Source organism: Mus caroli, unplaced genomic scaffold (assembly GCF_978045245.1).
Source record: "Mus caroli unplaced genomic scaffold, Mus_caroli_1 scaffold_11, whole genome shotgun sequence".
Lineage (NCBI taxonomy): Eukaryota > Metazoa > Chordata > Mammalia > Rodentia > Muridae > Mus > Mus caroli.
Window position 1 is genome coordinate 21,105,285 of NW_028227266.1, and position 24,151 is coordinate 21,129,435.

At 41.5% G+C, this 24,151-nt stretch overlaps 1 protein-coding gene across 2 annotated transcripts in view; it reads left to right on the top strand.

The window, feature by feature from the left end:
• The first annotated feature begins 1,494 nt into the window (after nucleotides 1–1,494).
• Npsr1 (neuropeptide S receptor 1) overlaps nucleotides 1,495–24,151 on the top strand; it is a 203,064-nt gene continuing 180,407 nt past the window's right edge. For both annotated transcript variants that reach the window (XM_021172302.3, XM_021172303.2), the window contains exon 1: nucleotides 1,495–1,641. In XM_021172302.3, the coding sequence (XP_021027961.1) occupies nucleotides 1,495–1,641 (147 nt within the window). The remainder of the gene's footprint in view (nucleotides 1,642–24,151) is intronic.

Below are 24,151 nucleotides of genomic sequence, written 5' to 3' on the forward strand. Positions count from 1 at the left end.
AAGAGCTGGAGGAGGGGAAACCATGATCAAAATACAATAGTATGGAAAAATCTATTTTCAATAAAAAGAAATACTGTTGAAGCATAAAATTCTTATAGAAAAATTCATGTCTTAAAAAGTGCAGCATAATGAACACCCCCAAAGTTAACACATTGAAAATAACCCAATATAAAAGGGATCACCACCCAAGTATGATTCCAACCTCATGGCATTCTGCTCTCTGAAGTTACCATGCCAACTAAGTTTGCATCAGAATGAAAACATACACCCTTTTTTTTAATGTCCCTTAAATCTTGTCAATATTTTGGAATTGTCATCTCCTGTCTGTGCTCCTAGATTTAAGTTCTGCTTAAATTGTTTTGCTTTGCCAATGTGGTTGAGCATCTTCTCATGTTTCTTTGCCAGAAGGACCTCGTGCAGAGAGAAGTGTTTGTTTTGTCTTTGAGTCTTTGTTTAATTTTGACCCTTTCTCTAAGAATGCACTTACTCAGCTCTGGCATGTCAAAGCCCTTCTCTTGTGGACTTAATGTCTTCCCTTGTCCAGCCCACTGACTTCTTCCTGCTGCTGGATAAGTCACACTAAGACTTCCCCAGGATATTTCCCTAAGTCATGTTCTTTTGTGATAGAGAACCCCTATCAGTTACCGGGGGCAGTAAAGCAAAGGTTGGTCTACATGGCTCACAGATTGGCTGTGACTGTAAAGAATCAGGCTTGTGGCTTTGGTTATTTCAACCTCAGGTCCTAGAGAATATTTAAAACTGAATTCACAGCAGTCTGTTCTACAGTAAATCGTGAGCATTCTGGAAAGGAGCAGAGGAGACCACACTCACGAGATGAGTTCTCATAGGAAACCCCTAGTCATATTATGAGACAAACACAGACTCCTACCTCCGAGTAAGGTTTCAGTAGAATCATGGGTACTGTTTGCTTACATTTAGTAAATCAAAGTGTTATATTGCTAACTGAATGATGAGATGAGAATTCTATGTCAGAAAGTGATACTAGCTGAAACAAACGCATAACTCTGACAGCTATCAGAAGCACAAACATGACCTGAATTAGTGGACCAGCTAAATATCCCAATTGCTCCTTATTGGAAACTGGAGCAGAGATAAAGGTCTATCACACAAGTTAGGAAAGCACACTGGACATGCAAGCCCATCCAGGAAACGTGAGCAGGGCCTTGGGGTGTCCCCGTAGGATGCGGCTACACTGGGCAGGTCTGTGGGATGGTGAGGGCTGTGCTGGCTTCAGGATCATAACTGCAGAGGAGAGAGCAAGCAGCACGTGGATCTTTCTTGTCGTCAGGCAGAACACTTCACTGAGGTGGGCTCAGGGAGGGCTCTGTGCCTGCGTTCTGGTGAGCAATAGCCAGAAGCCTTGAGAGGCAGAAGAGGCACTGAGCAATCGATCAGCAGCTGCTGCCCCGGCTAACTGAACTCTCTCATCCAGCTGCAGGTGCAGAGACAGTGAGACCTGACCCTGCCTGAGCCATGCCAGCTAACCTCACAGAGGGCAGCTTTCATGCCAACCAGACTGTGCCGATGCTAGATTCTTCCCCAGTAGCTTGCACTGAAATTGTGACGTTCACTGAAGCACTGGTGGCTGAGGAGTGGGGCTCCTTCTACTCCTCCTTTAAGGTAAGTGCCCTGGCTTTAGAGGCTGGAACAGGTGGGACAGGAGAGAGCTGTGAGAGTCTTAGCTGCTGCTAGGGAGGATTTTTATCTTCTTTCTTTTTCCTCCTTTATTTTCTTTTTTTTTTCTTTTTCTTTCCTTTTCCTTTCTTCCTCTCTCTTCCTTTTTCTTCTTCTTTCTTTCTTTCTTTCTTTCTTTCTTTCTTTCTTTCTTTCTTTCTTTCTTTCTTTCTTTCTTTCTTTCCCTTGTTAACTAAGGAGAGGGGAATCCCCCAATCTGGTAAGTTTAAATAAGCAGAATTCATAGTTTTCAAAGCTCAGTACTGTGTTTTTTTAAGAATGCAGATGTGAGATGTTTTTGCTGTTTCTGTATAAATTTGCAACTTGTCAGTAACACTTACCAATGCGATATTTCACTCTCCGCTCCACTGGCAGAGAGCACTATAGTTAACCCTAGAGTAGTGCATGAAGAGTCTGTTTCTAGCAAAAATAGCAAGTTTTCATTATACATTTTTCCTCAATGCATGATCATTGAACTATTGTGGGTTTTTTGTTTCATTTAGTTTTTGTTTTTGAAACATCAGAGGTTTGGAAAGCCCTATTCATAGTGCTGACACCAAGAGAGAGCGGAAGGCAAGGAGGCCCCTTCTGTCTGTCCTGTGCCTTCTCAATGAACATTAGTCAGAAATACATTCTTTGTCGAGTTGTTGATGGTAGTGTTTGCCCAGGTTGCTGCTTTGAATAAATAAAATTAATCTGAATTTAGTGAGTTTCATCCCTGCAATATCAAAGCACCGTAACTCTCTAGTTAAACTACTATTGTCCCATGTTTTCTAGAAAGATCTAGTGGACAAGAAAAAAAATCGGGTGTCTAGAAAATATGAGCTTGCTGCTTCATACATGAAAACTCTGGGTGGTGGGGCCATTTCATGCCTGCCTGCCTAACATGCCCCGCGTAAGTCATTCTCCTAGTCACAGTCTTCAGCCTGCCCTTCCTGGCCAAAGAAGAATTCTTCCAGTCACTGCTGTGCTTTGCTGGTATTGCTGATAGTTTTCTGATGTTCTCGAAATGGTTTGGCTTTGCAGTTAAATTCATGATTACTGTGATATCCACTCTCTACTCTCTGGTTCAATCCCTGCTCCCAACTCTTAGAATGAAACTTTCAGCTGGGAGCTTTCCAGGGACTCACACAGGCTTTTTTTTTTTTTTTTTTTTTTCCTTTAGTGTGGAGTCTCAGAGTGAATTACTGCTGACTTCAGTAGACCCAGTCCCTTAGACTCACCTAACTTGCACACGCACATACACACACACACACACACACACACACACACACACTTGCTTAGCACACCTCTTCATTATCACCGACTAGCGTTTGAACACTGCCTTTTCTGAAACCAGCCCGCGCTCCAGAGTGGATCTCAGCAGGCTTCCTGTGCCCAGGATCCTTGGGCTCTGCAGTACCACTGCCAAGTTGCCTTTGATGTTTATGAAACATGACAGCAAGCATACTGAAGAGACTGCACAGCCCCCCAAGATATAATAATCAACAATAAGGCTATGGTTCCAAGGCTCAGGCAATAACCATTCTCTGCTGAAGGCTCATTTACCATCTTAAATTCCACCTGAGGAAATGTTTTGAACACCCAAACAAATCCCTGCACCCTGGCTCTCCACTACTATTAGCACACTCGTCCTGAAGATGTCATTGTCACTAGACACTGGATAATTGCACCCTCTGTTTCATTCCTGAAGTTGGGCCAGTGGCCAGTGCACAAAGAGAAGCAGAAAGGAATCATGCCCATTGAGCTGGGAGCAGTTCAGTGTTCTGTTTCATTTGTGAGAAATTTATTTATTGGCTAAAGCAGAAATTTTCAGGTACACAAAAATGAGGGAGGGGGGAAGCCTTGGCAACCTAGCCTCAACCTTAGTAGAACTTTATTCTGTGGCTGCCTTGAGCACAAACAGTTCTGTTCCAGTGTTTATACAGAAACCTGCCTGTGATCCAAACCCTTCTTAGCTGGGCTTCCTTTTGTGCCACATAATTCTAATGTAAAATGCCAAAAATGTGCCCAATTTACTACTCCCTAAATGTGTCCCTTTAATTCATATTGCCTTCAGAAAAAAAGCAGTGAAAGAACTATAAATTAGAGAAGAGTGAAAGAAAATAAATAAACCTTGATAGGAGTCCACGTGGTAGAAATTCCAACAGCCGTTGCTGAACAGCCACTTGTTCAACTTCGTGCCAAAGCCAATCTGTGTGGCTCCATGGGCAGCTCTTGTCATTCCCACACTCGTGGCATAAGCACTTGACTTCCATCTTGGTCTGGGTTTATCTAAATTCTGCCTGTTCTTTAAGGTTCAGCAGGGGTTGTTTCCCCCCAAGTACCTCTCACACCTTGTGCTCCTCAGGTTCTTGAACTACATCTCCTCTTGTTACTTCACGGAGCTGTCTCCCACTTCTGCTGTAGTATTTGCTGAGGGATGTGCTATAGACCCTGAGATCCTTACCTTGGTTTCACAAGGTCTTTTCTAGAGACAACTGATAAACAGCTGGGGGCATGAACAATGTATAGCATTCTTCTGTCATCAGTTTCCATTGAAATGGGCAACACAACATTGCCTTTATCCTTGGAAGAAGTGGGGGAACCTGGTGAGAGACCATTCATTTTGCCAGTCCATCCTCATCTGAACTCACTGAACTCACCAAAAGGAAAGACCACATTCACCCAGTACCCACTTTGTTTCAAAGCCAATGGGACTAAAGTCAGTCTTGGATTCCCATGTCTGAGATTCTATCAATAATGGGTCTTCTTAGTGTTAGGATAAGTCCTGGAAAATTCCATCCACCCAATCATAGACTTAGGTTGTTTCAACCTTCTTAGGCCATATCTCTAGATCAGTGTTATCATTTCTGGTCTTATCTGACACAAAGCTATGTTGGCAGAAGACACAGCATCCCTGTATCTGGCTTTCTGGCTCTTTTTATCCTCAAGCTTAGAACCTTTCAATTTCATCCATTTCTAACCTCCTCCCCCATTTTAAGTTCAGCTCTCAGTGTCCCACCCTTCTACATTCTCTTAAGCATGTCAGACTCCCCCGAAACTCAGAAGGGCAGTCAGGTGTGAGCCTACCTCCCACTTACCTCCCCAATATCTCTGTGTGTCTATCTCTGTGTGTCGACACGCAGTTGTTGTCTGGGGCTTTTCAACCAAGGCCTTGGTGAGCATCAGTCTTAGTGTGTTTCAGCTTGCCGTTCCCTCTCCCTCACAAGTCACATCCACTTCAACTACCATGGTTGAGAAGCTATAGTGTTGAGAGATTATCTGAGCTTTGAGAACCTACCAGTTTCAAGTACCTTACACATTATAGCATACATAGCTCTGTCCAAAAACAAGACACAGGCAAAAACCTTCACACAAAATCCTTTCATCTTACAGGTGAGCTTGTTAGCATTGTTTCTGGAACTTAGTGAGTGATGAGACATCTACTTTAAAGAAAGTGGGAGGGAGATATATCTGAATCATTAAATTAGCTAAATTATAAAATAACACAAATCAAACTCAGTGTTATTACTCATAGGTAAAGAGGGGGGGATATGAACTAAGACTGTTAAACATTACCTAATCGTGATCCCCCATCAAGCTTCCTTCAGTGAGTACTTGGAAATAATATGCAATTAGCCTAACTATTGTTTGCATGTAAATGATTGCTCCCTCCTTGCTAAGGGGATACAGTTGATCACTGTGTGTGCCCACTCTCTCTGCCCTGTTGTCCTGCTGGCAGTTTTTTAAACACGACCTTTCCCCCTGTTCTCACAAAAGCAAACTGTAACAGAACCTGCCCCAATTAAGGACACAATGCAGCCAAAACTGCTCTTAAGTTTCTATCATTCTGCAAGCTCTGTTGAGTCAGACAGCTCCCTTCTAAGACCCTATCTGTCTGCCCTGTGCCAGCATTTCCACCTTTGTAGCTCTCAGTTCGATACCTCCTGCTGATTTTTTTGCTCCTCTGAAAGCCCCACTTTACCTATTGTATTCCCTATAAGCCCTGGTGTCCTCATTGTCTACCTTAAAGCCCATCATGTACATTTAAATTCTCTAATTGGTTTTTCTCAGTATGTCCACTTGAGTTCTCCAGTCTAATACTATGGCTGTCCCTAAGGGGAAGCCTTATTTAGCACTACTCAGGCAAATGTCTATTAAGGTTCTGTTCCTTCCTAATTGCTTCTTCTACGAAGACTTAATACACCAGTGGGTCAACCCTCCACTCTGGGTGGACTTAGTCATGCATGCAGTCAGTCCAATGTCATTTCCTGTAAGACACAGGCATTGTTGATAGCTTCATAAGGATGGCATACAATTTGACCAGCTATTTACTAGTGCAGGAAGAGATGGCCTTCTGTCAAATTTTTCTGCATTATTGATAAGTTGAATATCAAGAGGCATAATCTTAATTAATTCAGAGTAAACTTAGTCATTGGGAAGATTTCAGTCCAGGGAGGATTTTCTAAGGGACTGGCTGTAAGGACTTATCTAAGTTCATGGACAGCCTCTTTATATCTACAGAAAGCATGATAGTGGTTGGGGCCTTATCCTACCAGGTTAGCATCAGGGTAAAAGGGCAATTAGGGTTAAGAAAGGAAACATTCCATTGACCCTCCAGAACATTTATCCTTTTCTGGACCACTGTCTGGCTCTGACTCTGGAAAAGGGGCTGCAACATTTTGTGATAGTTCCTTCAGGTTCCTGGTCCTTGGATCTCTCCTTTTCCTTTTTCTCTGCTGGCTAAATACCCATAACCTTCTAGAGAATGGAAATTTGACATCATCTCTAGCCAGCTCTGGGCTGCAGGAAACTGTGGTTCTGTCTCTGCTCCCTTTTCTCCCAACATGTCCGTGTTAAATGTAAATTGTCATGACATCTGGAGATTCTAGAGCCTGATTTCTCCTTTTATCGTGTGGCCTCCTCACATGCCAGACACCTTCTCATTCAGTTCTCTCTCCAACCAGGAGAGGAAATGCAATTACTCTTGCCTCACATCTCATACCACACACAGTCCAACACTCCTGTCTCTTCAGCCTCCTTCCTGGGTTGGGAAAATTACTTCTTGTGGTATTCTCCCATATTCATTGCTAAGGCTCTCTGATGTAAATGATCATTGCCTTGGCAATGTGTGTGTGTGTGTGTGTGTGTGTATCTGTGCACATGTGTGCACAGGGCCTTTAAACCTATTTATTGAAAAATATTCTATATTATTTTAATTTTTTCTTATAATATATTTTCATCATGTTTTCTCCCCAACAATTCTAGACTCTCCCTACCTTGTTATGCACCTAACTTTCTGTTATAACTCTCCTCTCTCTCTCTTTCTCTCTCTCCTTCTCTCTCTCTCTCTCTCTCTCTCTCTCTCTCTCTCACACACACACACACACTCACACACACACACACACAAAGTGAAAATCAAAGCAAGCAAACAAAAACAACAAAACAAAAAATAACAAAGTAAAATAAAACAAAAATTACTCCTTTAAAAAAGCACAGAGTCAGTTTTGTGTTGGCCAACTACTCCTGGGCCTGCCCTGGAGAGTGGTTGATATGCCCAGTTGTCTTAGTCAGTGTTCTATTGCTGTGAAGAGACACCATAATCATGGCAACTTTCATAAAAATAAGAATGTAATTGGGGCTTGGTTACAGATTCAGATGTTTATTCCATTGTCATCATTATGGGAAGCATAACAAGAAACATGGTGGCCTACAGGCAGACAAGGTTGTAAAGTAGCTGAGACTTTGATATCCAGATCCATAGGCAGCAGACAGACAGTGGGAGTAACTCAGGCTTTTGAAACCCAAAAGATCATCTTTGCTGATCTGCATACCAGGGGCAGTCAACTGAGAATCCTTAGCCAGGCTGGCAGGAATGAGAGGTTTTGTGGGGCTTGGGCATGGTCAGAAGGGCCAAAGTGTTACAGCTCTCTGAGGGGAAACCAAAACAAGGTGAGCTTCCAGGCCTCTTATGTGGCCAGTACTGCCCAGAGTTGGTGGTAGGCAGTGAAATGCACCAGGCAGCTAGGAGCCAGAGCCAGAGCCAGAACCACCAGGCAGGAAGTGGCTGCAGTTAAGCAGGCATCCAGCTTGTTGGGCAAGGTTGAGATCCAGGATGAATGCTTTGGGAGAGAAAACTCTTAGATGATCTTCAGTGAAATCCCCATGCACTTTATTTCTTGTAGACAGGAACAGTATCAACATTTTTAGGGTGGAGTGGGATCTAGGGGTAGATCTTCCCATTGGCTCAGTCTGAGATGTTAGGTGCCCTCTATTTGCATGGGGATGGACTCCAGGTGTTGTCCCTACATAATTGACTGTCATGGTTCTTCTAGTGGGATTTAGTGGTCATGTGTTCCAGGACAGGTACCTGGCTGGGAGCTAGTTTGAACTCTTGCTGCTCTCAGTTTTGAGTTTTATTGGGGTTCTGAACTTTTGCTACAACCTTATCAGTTCTTCTGTCTGGTGGATGCCCCACAGATCCCCAGTGACACAATTCCTCCAACAAGACCACAACTCTTAATCTTTTCAAATAGGGTCTGATGACCAAGTATTCAAATCTATGAGCCTATTGCCATTCTCCTTCAAACCACTGCAACAGTGACATTTCATTGATGCAAATGGATTTTCCCATTTTAGGCAGTATCAATTACAAATAGCTTTCCAGTTAGGATGGGACTTTGAAGATACATTCTTTTGCAGTGGAAAAAAAATCATGTCTCTTCAAGCTGTTTATAGTACTCCTCATGACATATTCAGATGCTCAGTACTATTATATTGTGTATTGGTACAGTCAAGGTTATATACCAAGGGAAATGAGTACATGGGCTGTATTTGGGAAGAAGCACATCAATTGATGCTTCAAAGCATCATCCCAGCATCCTGGAAATAACTTCCTGTTTGTACAGTGGGTGGTAGTTTCTAACTACAGCTATAGACTCAAATGAATGAGAAGGTCACTTTGGTATTTTTATTTTAGTGAAATTTAGTTTCTCTGTATTTCATTCATCTCACTGCAAGGAGAGGTAACTGACTCATCAGCAGGTCCAGTGATGTTCCCACGTTTTCTCCTTCATTCGGTGTCTAGAGCAAAGAATCTGAGAGCACAGGCCCTGTTGTTGACCTCTCGGAGACTCAATTCACATGTTCTCAGTGTCTATGTGACTAGTCTGTTTAACCCTCCTCCAGCGTTGGTTTCCTCATCTGATTGAAGCTTTACCAGATGATACTCTGTCAAGAAAGTTAAGGGATAAAATGCTTAAAAGCTTTTAAAAAGCATCAATGGCTTAAACAGTGTTTAATTTTAGCAACTATAGTATTAGGACATAATCCTTATACTATCTCCTGATACTACCTACAGGCCTATGATCTGCATGGAAGAAGTTTGGAGACCCTGGGGAGCCTGGAGCATGCCACACTGCTTGTCAGCAATACCCCAAGTGTGTGTCTAGAGATAATGTCTGGTGTCTGATAGCATACATCACTCTTTTTCTTTTTGTTTTAATTTTAATTAAACTATCAAAATTTTGGAACAAGATACAGATATATAGGGAAGATGCCATTTCTTACTTTTTCATTGTGTTATTAGCTTAATGGTCACTCCATTGAGGGTTCTTGGCTCAGATGAGAAGCTCTGTCTTGCTCATAAAGTGCATGGGTCTCTACTGTAGGAAAAAATGAGATTTTTCTAGGCTACCATATAGCAGAATTACATGACATCATAATACAAGTATAAAAGATAATTTCTTTTTCCCCCACTTAAGCAATATGGATGCCTACTTCACATATGAATACAGTTTTCTTGGCATTTTACAGTTTGTAAAACAACATCCTTTTACGGCATTCAAACTTCCTCTTGGCTTTTAGAGATATGAAAACAGCATTCATTTTTTAAACCAGATGTGAAAATGAATACTGAGAAAAGTTGCAGGCAAAGGGACCCCCAAACAAATGAATACCATAAAATCAAAAGGGAAATAGGATTCCCAGCTGATATCAGGAGAAAGTACATACTGCAGAAATGGGAAAGCAAGACTAGAATCTCAGTGCTCTAATATACCTCATGTTCTTTTCTCTCACATCACAGTGGCAAGCAAGCCAACCTGTAGTTACATTTTCATGCAGCATCCAGAGAAGATGGTCCTCACCTCCTGCTGGTTAAAGGCTGAAATGATTCAGGATTTCACAGTGACCCAAGTGGATCAAGAATCCGTTCATGGTGGGCATGGAAAATATACTTTCCACACATCTCTCTGCAGGCTCCAAAGATTTACTCATTCATGCAGAATATGACCCAGGTCTTTCTGACCTTTCACATCTCCCCAGCCACCCTCTGGGATCCTCTTCTCACTTTTTACACATGTACCAGGTACCTCCCTCTTCCTGTATCTTCTGATATAACTCTGGACTCTGTTGACCCCTTGCTCTTCTTTGAAGAGTCACTCAGTGTCCACTAGCATCAGTATCCCACCACTGCAAAAGCACTCACTGTCTGTAAAAATTGATACTTTCTCTGGACTGCACTCTGTGCAAGCACTAGAGAGCCAAAGAGGAGTTATTAGTGCACTAAGAGGCAGGTAAACTAATGCAGAAACTGAGGACATGTTATTAAAAGAGATTCTCAGCTCTTTGCTAAGACATATAAAAAGATAAAATATGCTTCCTTATTAATCAACTTAATATATAACCTTAAATAAATATCATATCTAAAATTAAGTCAAAGGGTAGTATTGCAGAAGCCAGTTAGTCAGGCTGTGTTGTTTCCTTTCCATTTTGGTGAGTGTCTTTTGTTCTACTAATTAAGAATCACAGATAAGCTTAACTGGGTGTTATGCTAGACACTGGAGGTACAAAGTTGGATGAAACAGGCACCTGACCCTGGGGCAGCTCTGTCTACCTGGGGAGACAGACACACGTGATAGCCACTTCTGATGTCACTTTGAAAGAAGATGCTGTTAATTAGATAAAGCAAAGCAAGGTGCTCAGCAGGATCATAAGCATATAGTCCAGAAGTCCAGAGAAAGCCAATGTTCTGCCTAAGAAGCTGGGTCTAGGTAGAGGAGAGAGGAAAGTGCTTGGCTCATGTGGTCCCTTGTGCTAATAATCATTTGGTATTTTCTCCCAAATGAGAAGAACTCTTTGATGTTTCATTAAGAAAACATGTTAACAGTTAAGACTGTACTTTGGAGCATTTAATCAGGATAACACTGAGATCCAGGGAGAATGCATGTGGATATGAGAGCTTCATGCTCAGCCACTCACTGAGAGTGTGAGATTGGAGAATAAGAAGCCACAGGCATTGGGGTTTGTGGAGGGGAGGTTTCCAGGAGTGTGGGCCTGCCCTGGAGTGTGGTTGATATACTGAGTGGCATTTTATTGGACAAAACTGATTTACTCTTTGCCAGCAAGTATCAATTACAAGCTTCTTGATTAGGGTGGCAGCCCATGTCTCCTTCCCTTTCTCAAGGCTAGGACTCGTTTTGACTTGAACTGGTGCAGATCTTACATGTGCTTTCTCAGTCACTGCGAATTCATATGTGTTTCAGTCTTGTGTCTGGAAGACACTGTTTCCTTGGAGTCATCCATCATCTCTGATGCTTACAATCTTTCTGCCTCCTCTTCTGCATAGATCCCTGAGCCTTAGGAAGAGGAGTTTTGATGAAAATGTCCAATATAGGATTGAGTATCTCACTGTCTGCACATTTGTGGATCTCTATGTTGATACTCATATACTACAAGAAGAAGCTTTCTTTGTGTTGATTGAGGGAGGCACTAGTCTGCAGAGTGCACACAACAAAAGTTTCAATAACAAAAAAACCCAAATGGTTGTCATGGCTATGGATAGAAAAGAAGGGAATACCTTGAAATAAAAAGCTCAGAGAACTCTCCCTACATGATACAATTGTTCTATATTTTGATTTCAGTAATTGTATAAATACCAAAACTCACAGAGCTGTACATTAAGAGGGTTACATGGCTTTTGCATAAATTATAACTCAGTAAAACTTTTACATAGATTAATAGCATGAGTAATTTTCACAACCTGTATTTTATTTAAAGTCATAAATTCTGAGTGACCATGTAGGGGAAGCATGGCTCAGGCTCCATAGGGACCTATAAGGAGACATTAGTATAGAACTAACAATGGGAGGAGCTAGACAATAGATGTGGCCCACAATAATAAGTGTCACAGGGCCATAGGGCATTGTTTAAATAGTCCCTCCTCCAACATTTCCTAACAAGGACACATTTTAATGTTCCCTCTGGCCTAATGGTTTGCTTCTCCTCAAGACATGTACATGTTGTACATGTACATACTGTGCTTGTCCTGTGTCAGCTTCTAGAAGTGGTGCTCAAGACATCTGTCTCTGTCTGTGTGCCCCCTCTGAAGAGCTGTGCCTGGGAGTCTTAGAGAGTGAGCGAATCCTTTCGTGGACTCAGCACCGTGCTGAAGGTCACTTGACAAAGAATTCTGGGGAGAGTTCTGAGTTCTCCCAGGGTCCTTTTCACCATGTTTTACATGAAGCCTATCATATGTACATTTCCTCAGAAATTTTACAATACATTATGCAATAAGGATAAAAAATGATGCTGGTTCTGTGAACATATGGGACACATGAATAAGGTTGATAAGAATGCAGCATATTGGATGGAACACAGGGCCTCCAATAGAGGAGCTAGAGAAAGTACCCAAGGAGCTGAAGGGGTCTGCAACCCTATAGGTGGAACAACAATATGAACTAATCAGTACCCCCAGAGCTTGTGTCTCTAGCTGCATATATAGCAGAAGATGGCCTAGTCGGCCATCAGTGGGAAGAGAGGCCCCTTGATCTTGCAAACTTAAATGCCCCAGTACAGGGGAACGCCAGAGCCAAGAAGTGGGAGTGGGTGAGTAGGAGAGCAGGGTGGGGAGGGTATAGGGAACTTTCAGGATAGCACTTGAAATATAAATAAAGAAAATACCTAATAAAAAATTGGAAAAAAAAAAAAGAATTCAGGATATGAGCCTGGAGAAGGAACCTGGGAAGGGACAAGCTCCTGTAACCAGCTTTTCACTTGTCCCTAGAGTCAGCTTTAACTCACTCCTTGACATTTCCCCTGAAAACTCATCTGAATTTTCTTTACCTTTAATGGTGCCTTGGTGTGAGAAAACTGGTTGGAAAGTCTCTGAGGTATCAAATAAAGGTTTTCCTTTATCTGAAAAAATAGACGGAACTGGTTTGTTGCTTTCCCTTTATCTTTCTACCTTGAGCTCAGATACAATGTGTGCAGCTGCAAGAGCCATTCTGGAACCAAAAGAGGAAAAAAACTAAAGAACCCCAGAGATCAAGGGCAGCTGCAATCTGCCTTCAGGTTTTTAGCTATATGAGGAAGAGCAAAACCACTTTTGTGTAAGTCGTTTTATAATAAATGGACATTGTTTATTTTTAAGCTAAAAACTTTATTGCCATAAAAAACAAGTGAGATGGAGATGTTGCATTGAAAAAAATGGAAGCCTTGTAAATGAAGCAGAGAGCCAAGGAGGCATTTTGGGTGTTTCACGGTTAGGCAGTACAGAAGAAGCTGGCTCTGTCTTAATCTGTTAGATTACAAAGGGTTCCGCATAGTTTGTATGTATCTGAGTAGGAATAAAAGGACTCATCTTCCCGGGGGAGGAAAGGCTTTAAAGTTTCAGATGAATTACTTAAAGGACTTAATTGGGGACAGTGAACATAACAGTGGCTCACTTTTCCATTATATCTTCCCAAGTGAAATAAACCAAGAAAATTTAGCTTTCCAGTTTCTGAGGACAGGCAGTCTCATACTGTGCACTCCTGAGTACTTTTCAGGGCTGTTCAACCAAGTTTTGCAACCCTGACACAATGCTCTGTTCTGGGGGGAGGGCTAGATGTGGCAATTCTAGGCACAGCATTATTACAGGGGAAAAGAAAGAGGCCATCTTGGATGAGTCATGATGACTAGTTTCTGAGATAGTCTCAACAAGCCCAGAGCAGACGACAGGTGGAGAAGGTGTGATGTTCCATCAAACACGTTTCTTAGATCCTATACATCTGGATACCCAGCTTACCATGTTCTCTGCCTTTTGCACCTGTGCATCTCAGTACTCAAAGATTTTCAAGTTCACTGCCCTCCCAGATTCTCCATATATTCATCTGAGTTCTCTGCTTTTCAGGTTCTATAATGCTTCTGACTTTTCACCCACTCACCAGCACTAACCCAGTACAAAAGCAAGCAGAGAAATTCCATGGAACTCCTTCCCTCTTCAATTCTGTCTTAGAAGAACCTTCCCCTCTAGGGGCAATAGGTGGGGCAGAGCAGGAGTAAGAATTGAGTAGAACCTTCAGAGAATCCCAGGAAGCCAGGAAGGTTCCTCCTTTCTCTCTCAAGCCACTCTTTTGCCAGTGTCCCCTAGTGGTCTTGCCACCCTACCCATGACATTCTGTTTACACTTTGCATGTTTGGTTAATCCTTAGTTTTACTTTAATCTCCATTCATAACATTAAACACATTCCTTAATCAACCAATTGCAAGCATCAAAACCATTCTGAATAAATTGATTCTGTTCTTCCAGAGTCTTACCCTATGGCTTATTACCTGAACTTGAGAATTCCATTCATATACAGATATTAAATCTGTGTTTGTTCAAGAATATTGTTCACCCAATTCACAAGTTGATAAATAATTGAAAGGAATATTGTTTGTGCTCTAATGTAGCTTCCCTCTGATCATCTCCTCCTATAGATTCTAGCTTCAGGCAAGAAAAGCAATCAATACAAAAGAAGACACTCTTTGGCTAAGAATAAATTTTATTAACTTTCTAACAATTCAGTATTTTTGAGGACTTTTTGCTTAAATTGAGTAAATATGCAAAGGATATTCAAGAACATAGAAACTATTACCACATAATAAGACTTAAAAATAGTTTCTAGAATGCTAATTGTACAAAACATGCTGTCCCTTCTATTGATCATTTGATTCATTCCTTCATTGATCATATTTAAGCTAAGTTAGGCTGTGTTAACATGCAATCCCAAACCACCATGTTATAATGTCTATTTTCCATGTCAGCCACACACTGTAACACAGTGATAAGAGAACTCTGGTGACTGAAGTCTCTCAGGAACCTAGTAATGGATGATCCACCCAACCCAGACTTCTAGAATCGTAGATCAGGGGAGGAGAGAGAAAAGAGGGGAAGAAATGAAGAAGACTAAAGAAGGAGGGAAGATGAGAAAAATTGGAATTTAGTAACAAAGTAATCCAAACACTGTTAAATGAAACAGACATGGCATTTTTCTAGAAAATCCCCCTTGCTCAGACCCCTTCAAAACTTCTCTACCAGCTCAATGTACCCTAAGGTTGGACCACACAAAAGAGAGGAGCCTATAAGACAGGGATAACCTGGAGAGTAGAAAAGAACTCAGGAGGAAAAGCTGAACAGGGAAAACAAAGGGAGTTAGGAACTCCCCCATCAGTTATCAGTAAATATTACTTAGCATCACAAAGTTAGTACAACAGGCCTAAGATCAATAATGAAAAATGTTTTGTCCTGAAAAGGAAATATTGAGGCATATGTCAATTTAATAATACAAAATTGCCAAAATAGAGAAAGGAATAACTATTTCTGTCAATAAAGTTAGGGGGAGTTGGGCAGGTGTGTGATGTCTCTAACCAAAGGAAAAGGTAAAATCATGGATTTGAATTTTTACAAAGTCAATAGAATAAATATTGAAGATAAACAAAGACTGCCTCAGCCTATAAAATTTTAAAAAGAAAATAAAAGCTAAGAAAATATACATTTAAATATACATACTGAGTCTGATGATTCATAGTATATGTGACCAATATAACATCATGAAGGTCTTTAAAAAATGAAGTTCTTTAGGAGAAAATGTGGAAAACATGAGTAAATATATTTAATACAAGCTAGAATGTAGGGAAATGTATCAGTAGCCTGAATAATAAAAGTTCAGTCATAAACATGAAACCAAGTGGACAAGAGTAAAGAACATTAATATTTAATTAACAGCAATGCTATCAGCATTCTCTTACCTTTGGGAAGATTCTAAAAGTCTTCTGAATACAGGTGCCTTTGTAATAACAAAATCTGACTTCATCTGAGTTCTCTGCTTTTCAGGTTCTGTAATGCCTCTCCCTCTCCCCCTCCCACTCCCCCTCCCCCTCCCCCTCTCTCTCTTTCTCTTTCTCTGCCTCCTTTTATCTCTATCTCTATCTCTTTATCTAGTTCTATATCTAGTTTTAAATCTATCTGTATGATTTATTAAATTGGCTTTGGTATGAGTAGTTCAGTAGTTTAACACTGGCTGCTTTACCCTGGAAAGGCCAAGGACATAGTTGTTTATTCATTCAAAAGGCTTGATGTCCCATATGCCCAATCTGGTGCTAGAAGCCTGAGGAATTTCTAGAGAATTGCTGGGTTCAGATTTAATATCATCAGCAGCAACAGCATAAATGAGTTTGCTGGGGAGAGTAGGGGCAAGCAGGCAAAATGCAAAGTTTCTTCTGTGCATGTCCTTTGATGTGGATTAACAACGGAAGGGGCCACACACAATTAGAGTGGTCTTCTTGCCTCCCATATGAGAGCAGGGTCCATGTCATCCCAATCCATCCCACCATTCCTTTACTATACCCTGAACAACTCATGATCTTGCATTTGAACTGCATACTTTAAAACTCAAGGCTTCAGACTTTAGAAGAAACAAAAGACCTTAGAATTCCTCCCATATCTTTATCCTGGGTTCACTGTTACTCTTCTGTTCTGTCTTATAGTAACGTGATGGTTTGTATATCCTTGGATCAGGGAGTGGCACCATCTGAAGGTGTGGCCTTGTTGGAATAGGTGTGACCTGGTTGGAATGGGTGTGTCACTGTGGGTGTGGGTATAAGATCCTTACCCTAGTTGCCTGGAAGTCAGTCTTCCACTAGCAGCCTTTGGATGAAGACATAGAACTCTCAGCTCCTCCTGTGCCATGCCTGCCTGGATACTGCCATGCTCCCACCTTGATGATAATGGACTGAACCTCTGAACCTGTAAGCCAGCCCCAATTAAATGTTGTTTTTTTATAAGACTTGCCTTGGTCATGGTGTCTGTTCACAACAGTAAAACCCTAACTAATGCAGAAGTTGGTACTGGGAGTGGGGTATTGCTGTGATAGGCCTGACCATGCTTTTATTTGAAAGAATGTGGATTTTGGGACTTTGGATTTGGAAAGCAGTGGAATGCTTTAAATGGGGCTTAATGGGTCATCCTAGTAGGAATATGGAAGACTTTGTTGCTGGGAGTAATTTGAACTGTGTTGACCTGGCCCAAGAGACTTCAAAGGAGAAGAATTTCAGAATGTGGCATAAAGACTGGTTTTGTGGTATTTTGGTGAAGAAAGTGGCTACTTTTTGCCCCTGTCTGAAAAGTTTGCCTGAGGCTAAGGTGAAGAGACTTGGATTAATTGCATTGACAAAAGAAGTTTCAAAAAAGCCCAGCAGAGACTTTGTTCTCTGGTTAAGTCTTATGAAGAGAAGTTTGAACAAGCATAGCAAGCTTAGAAAGGAAAAATATAAAATATATGGTTTGAGTATTAAAGGAGTACCAGGAAGTGAAATGGAGCAAATTCTTGTGTTCTAGGAGATAACAGATTAAGGGAGTGGGACCTTGGGGCAAGATCCTACCCAGCTAAATTAGATCCAGGCATGGTGGTACACACCTTTAATCCCATGAGACAAGCATGCTGATCTCTACATTCAAGGTCAATCTACAGAGCAAGAACCAGGATAGCCAAGCTTAGGCAGTGAAGGATTTAGAAAACATAAAGCTAGTGATAATGTAATAATACAAGGGGGGTAATGTTCTAGTTCCTGTAAGCAGCAGAACTCAGCAGCTTCAGCCATGTGGCTCTGGCTCTAGAGTTAAGAATGGAAGGAACTACTAGGAAAATTGATGCTGGTTAGCTGGAGGTAAGGAATTAGCGGTGATTAAGAAGAGACCAGCATCGTTGAGGTGAAATCTTCTGGAAATTGTTTTCTGGGAGCACAAAGAAGCTGTGTTCCAGAGATACCCAAGGTTGTACCTCATGCTGCGGCTGGACTTGGTAATGTGTAAGAGTCACTCAGGTGGTACTGCTTGTGAAGGAATGAAGGGATCATGGAGAGAAGCTAAGGCTTAGCACTGTGAGAGGCCAGGGAAGCCCATTGGAGAAGGTGAAGCCTCAGCTGTAGTTGATGGCCCAGGATTGAAGGGGTCATGCAAAGGATTTGAGGCTTGGCACCCTGAAGAGAGCCTATGAGAGGCTATTGGTGAAGCCTAGTTGGAGTGGAACACCCCAGTGTATTGGAGATGTCAGTACCATGGGATGATCACCAAGAACAGCAGCCGTAATGGAGTGGATCAACCTGAGCATAGAGTGCTACAGAGGGCAGAGATGGAGAAGTGATGCCAGCCCTTAGGAGGAGTCCAAAAGATCAAGTGGAATCCCAGACACTGAAAGAAGAAGCTGTAACATTGAAATTGCCTTGGAGACTCAAAGCTGTTAAAGATGCCAGAGCCATGGGATACATGCTGAGGAAAGCTGCTAACAGGGAGTGGAACCAGCCCAGGAGGAAGCAGTTTGTTGAAGTCAAAAAAGATGAAAAAGGAGTGGAGATCTGAAGACCACTTTGACATCAGCCATGGAGATGCAGAGTTTGGAGTTTGCCCAGCTGGTTTCCTGCCTTGCTTTGGGGATTACAGTTAATTAAGTTGAATGAATCTCAGAAGAGACCTTGAACTTTGGACTTTTAACATTGTTGCAACTGCTATAGACTATGAGGACTTTGAAAGTTGGACTAAATGCATTTTGCATTATGCTATGTTTAAGTATGGCCCCCATAGACTCATGTTTTTGAACAAGTCTATGGGGACCAGGGAGTGGAATGTGATGGTTTGTATATCCTTGGATCAGGGAGTGGCACCATCTGAAGGTGTGGCCTTGTTGGAATAGGTGTGACCTGGTTGGAATGGGTGTGTCACTGTGGGTGTGGGTATAAGATCCTTACCCTAGTTGCCTGGAAGTCAGTCTTCCACTAGCAGCCTTTGGATGAAGACATAGAACTCTCAGCTCCTCCTGTGCCATGCCTGCCTGGATACTGCCATGCTCCCACCTTGATGATAATGGACTGAACCTCTGAACCTGTAAGCCAGCCCCAATTAAATGTTGTTTTTTTATAAGACTTGCCTTGGTCATGGTGTCTGTTCACAACAGTAAAACCCTAACTAATGCAGTAACTTACTTCTTCCATTCTGCACAGCATATAGTAAGAATGTCTGCTACCCAGACTCTGATAAGTAGATACTACTTTATTAGGTATTTTCCTCATTTACATTTCCAATGCTATTCCAAAAGTTCCCCATACCCTCCCCCCACTCCCCTACCCACCCACTCTCACTTTTTGGCCCTGGCATTCCCCTGTACTGGGGCATATAAAGTTTGCATGTCCAATGGGCCTCTCTTTCCAGTGATGGCCGACTAGGCCATCTTTTGATACATATGCAGCTAGAGTCAAGAGCTCCAGGGTATTGGTTAGTTCATAATGTTGTTCCACCTATAGGGTTGCAGATCTCTTTAGCTCCTCCATTGGGGGCCCTGTGATCCATCCAATAGCTGACTGTGAGCATCCACTTATGTGATGTACATTATCTTAAAATTATTAATCCATAATGTTGTGCAGAAAGTAAGCAGGAATATTTCAATGAGCCACATTAGTTTTCCCATGTTTTTTTTTTTCTTTCCCTGGTTTCTTACATTACAGCCCTTTTCATTTTTGATACTCTAGTTCCAAGTAGTCAAACCCACATAATGCATAAGAGCTCTGACTTACCTACTCTTTCAATAGATCTTCTCTCAAAAACACTATTTTTCAAATATTCTGCCATCTTACATCATCATTGTTAATGGGTGAGCCACTCAGGATGCTGGATTTCCATGCCTACCGGTGAAGAAAATGGAGATGTTGTCAGACAGTGTTAGGCATCAGACTAGAGGAATAACTTGGTCTAGAGCACTGATTTCTACTGGAGTAACCAAGGTTCCTCCAAAATCTCAGACTTAGATACCAGTGGCAGTTGCATCCAAACAGACAGCTGAATCTGTAAATCTCAGGATGTAGATGCAGTAATTGACTTGATGTTGAATGAGGTGGATCTGTCATGTTCCTAGACCTGCATTGTTCATAAGGGACTGTCTTAGTCAGGGTTTCTATTCCTGCACAAACATCATGACCAAGAAGCAAGTTGGGGAGGAAAGAGATTATTTAGCTTACATTTTCTATTCTGCTGTTCATCACCAAGGAAGTCAGGACTGGAACTCAAGCAGATCAGGAAGCAGGAGCTGATGCAGAGTCATGGAGTGATGTTCCTTACTGGCTTGCTTCCTCTGGCTTGCTCAGCTTGCTTTCTTATAGAACCCAAGACTCCCAGTCCAGGGATGGTACCACCCACACGGGGACCTTCCCCCTTGATCACTAATTGAGAAAATGCCTTACAGTTGGATCTCATGGAGGCATTTCCTCACCTGAAACTCCTTTCTCTGTGATAACTCCAGCCTGTGTCAAGTTGACACAAAACCAGCCGGTACATGGACCTAGGAGTAAAGGCGAGCAAATGAAAGGACAGATGGAAACTCAGGCAGATGATGAGCTGTGTGAATTGGGTGCACGCTAACTCATTAGCCCATCACAACTTGGTCAGCACAGCTTAGTTGCATGAAGAATGGAGCATCTGGACTTTGTGGTTTTGGATACTCTCTCTGCATCCACCTGTGAAAAATGGAGCTTCCAGTCTTTGTGATTTTGGATGCTATCTCTGCATCCTCCTATACATTTTTGCCATCTGCCCTATGTCTCTTCTAACCTTTCAGGGCTTTCAGCTTTACATTCTGGTCCTTGCCTCTGCCTCTGCCTTCCACGTGTCAGCAATCCATGTTTTATGCTTTGCTGGTTTTAGCTGTTTGATTTTCAGTCTCCTGAATAAGCTGAAAATATCAGAGTCTGAGATGTGATGGTCCATCCATGAGAATTCTTCAGACACCACCTTCCAGACAAAACAACACATCCCTACTGCCTTAGTTTTATCAATTGCATGTCTCATCAGGAAGAAATCTATCTTTTCATTTTTTTACACTAATTATAGTTAGCCCTACATATCTGTGGATTCTGCATCCACATTCAAACACTAAAAATTTGTTACCAAAGGTCTGCCCTGAACACATAGAGACCTGTTTCTTGTCACTATTTTCCAAGAAGTACAGTATAACAACCATATACACAGAATTTGCATTGCACTGAGTATTATAAGTAATTTAGGTATGTGGTAAAGTACACAGGAGGATGGGCAAGGGCTACATGCTATGATTACAGCATTTTATTAAGGAGATTTGAGCACAGGTGGATTGTGTAGGAAAAATGCTGAAATCAATTCCATGTGGGCTGTGAAGGATGCAATAGCTTGACTTCTACTTGATTGTAGAGATTTGGACCTGATTTATCCAAATGTTAGTTTTTATTATCTCAAGAGTCTAGAGATTAAATAGCAATTTAAATGTTAATCCTAGTTCTTCGTACATAGCAGACACTTGGTTTGTTTATTCAGCAAATATTAATTACTCCATAGACTCAAAGCACAATAGGGTTTCAGATGATTTCTCACAGCTGTGGCTTGATACATTGTGGGAATTCAAATGGAACCTCAGAATTTAATTGTTTCAAAGCTTCCAATCTACCTCATTTGTGGTTAATAAGGACATCCTCTTGTGTGCCAAGAAAGAGTCACGAGAGCCATCGTTGAGGTGCATAAGGAACATTGGTATTTCTGTTGGTGGTTGAATCTAAAGTTTCCTGGCAACCAGAACACTGATTCTCATAATAATGTGAACATAGTTCCATGCTCCAAGTCCTTTCTGACTGAAAATGATACGGAACAGGAAATTAACACATTCAATTAAGCTTAGTCTATGGCTCCCAGCACTGCTGATTAAACACTTCAAACCAGTTGACTAATCCTCCCTGCACAGACTAGAAATGTGCATGCAGTCATTGAACATGTCCTAGATGCTAAGCTAAGAAATACATTTTCAATGGTTATCTGGCGTTGGTGGAAAGAAGCGCACATTTAAAATTTGCTTCCTGTGAAGATAGTGTTGTCACTGAAGATCCAAATAGAGAGTCTTTTCTCCAATAATTCTACTTGCTTGAGACAAGATCTAGGACAGACCATGCCCCATTTTGCGAGGTGCCTTTCGTTATTCAGCTCTGCTTCCTCATTATCAATCTTGGTTACTTGGTGCCCACTATGTACATGTCTAGACAGCCAGGATCTCTCCTCAAGAAATGCCCTTTGCTCAACCTATCTTCCCTACTGTCAATTCTTTGCTTGACTGTTTTCCAGGTCTTCAGACTCAACTCACCTTGTGAGTCTATATTTTTAGAATGCAAGTTCTGGTCAACCATGACAACCTCTCTTCAAGTTCCTCATTTGGGATGTTCATTCATAAACATTTTCCTGAAAGCCATTTTCTTTTTTTTACAATCTTTACCCTCACCATTTGACTATGAACTCTGTGGAAACTGTAAGTCAACTGAATGATGTTCACAGTTATACTATTTCTAAGACAAGTTTCCATTTTTGTTCTGATCATTCTTTGTGTACAACTGTGTATTAGTCCAGTCTCTTCTCAAGGTAAATACCTCCCCTGGATCAATCCTCAGAAGTTTGTAGAATGACTCTTAGACCACAACTACTCTAGACAGGTTGATCCACAGTCCTGCTATACTGCATAGGACAAGTTTTATCCTAAACTCCTATCTCAGCTAGCCAGCCAGCCAGCCAGCCATTCTTTGTCCAGAAATTCTTCCACCAATCTGCTTTGCTAGCCCCAGATAGGACCAGATATTTTAGAGATGCTGTCTCTATCTCTGTTTTACATGTCTATCAAAGAATTATTAAAAGTCTCCAAAAGAAGAAAATGAGAATTAAGTACCCATTTATACATACCTTTAAAATATTTTGGTTTTTTTCCTAACAGTCTATGCATATGAAAATGAGCTAGATAATACAAGGTAGAAATCTTAGCTAGCTCTAGGTAAGACAGCTGGAGATGGTGAATACAGAAAAGCAGTTGGGATTCCAATACTCCAATTGTAATTGCAAAGGTATTACAGCTGAGTTGCTGGGGAGGGTAATAATCTTAGATATTAAAATAAATAAATAAATAAATAAGATTTCTCAAAACTCCATATTCAGAAGATGGCTTTAGGCAAAATTGAAGGTAGCCCTCTGAATAATGACAGTCCTACATCTGGGTTTCCATGTCAGTCAGTGGGCTATTGACCACTTGGCAGAGTTTGCAAAGAAATACTGGATGAGAATAGATAAGACAAAGTGCTGAGCAAGAAATTGCTAACTCTTCAGTAACTGTCCAGACATCTCCAGGGCTCAGTAGAAAGGCAAACTGCCCATGTCTAATTAAGCATCTTCAGGAATCACAGCTTTGCAATCTGTCTCTGACTGTCTCACTGAAATATCCGTTTAGGCATATGGATATCTTTATATTCTCAATAAAATTAAGAATTCATAGTTTTGCTTTTGGTATTCCCAGCTAACCTAAAACCAACCAAACAAACAAAAAAACAAGAGCTTTAATTGGGACTTAGTAGTGGGGTGAAAAGCCACACAGTTCTCAGCAGAAGGAAAGTCTTTGCTGCTTGCTGAGAACCAAGGCTTTATGCATTCATTTATCATTGAGCCTTTTTCTACAATTTCATTTCCTGACTTGAAAAGTATCAGATATTTACTCCTTCCTGTGTTTGAAATATCAGTTTTCAACATCACATAAGGAACAGCATCCAAAAAACATACCAAGGAAATGTGAGGGTGCACAGTTCTCTAACCCTCATGCAGAGCAGATGATGTAGCTGAATCTTTCTGTCACTTGTGATTTGTGATTTGTGATTACTGTCATGCTACAGCCAAACATTGCTCCAGTGTCCAAAATGTGTAATCAGAATTGACCTTAGGCTTACTCTAGCCCAGCTTCCAAGCCAAGCTTGGAACACTGTTTGGATCAGAATGAAGATGAAGATTGTTTTCAACACGAAGGCATAAATTACAGTGCGAGGCAATGTTACTGTCTCTGCCCGAAGTGTGAAAGAAACCCACCAAGTGGGCAGAAATAGCATGAACTTCCTGTGTGCAAAGCTGCATCAGAGTCCAGGCTACAGGGTTTGCAAGCCAAGAGACCCACTTGTGTCTTCCACATTTGCTTACTGGGAAAGACTGAGCACAGGGACACTATAGCAGCCAGGTTCTGATGGGAGTATTGTCAACATGGAAGGCTTCCCCAGGGATGCCCAGATCCTGGTCTGTGATCAACAGTGAACGCACGCTACTACATATGCACTATGATAGTAATGTGATGAGCCAAAGAAGCCA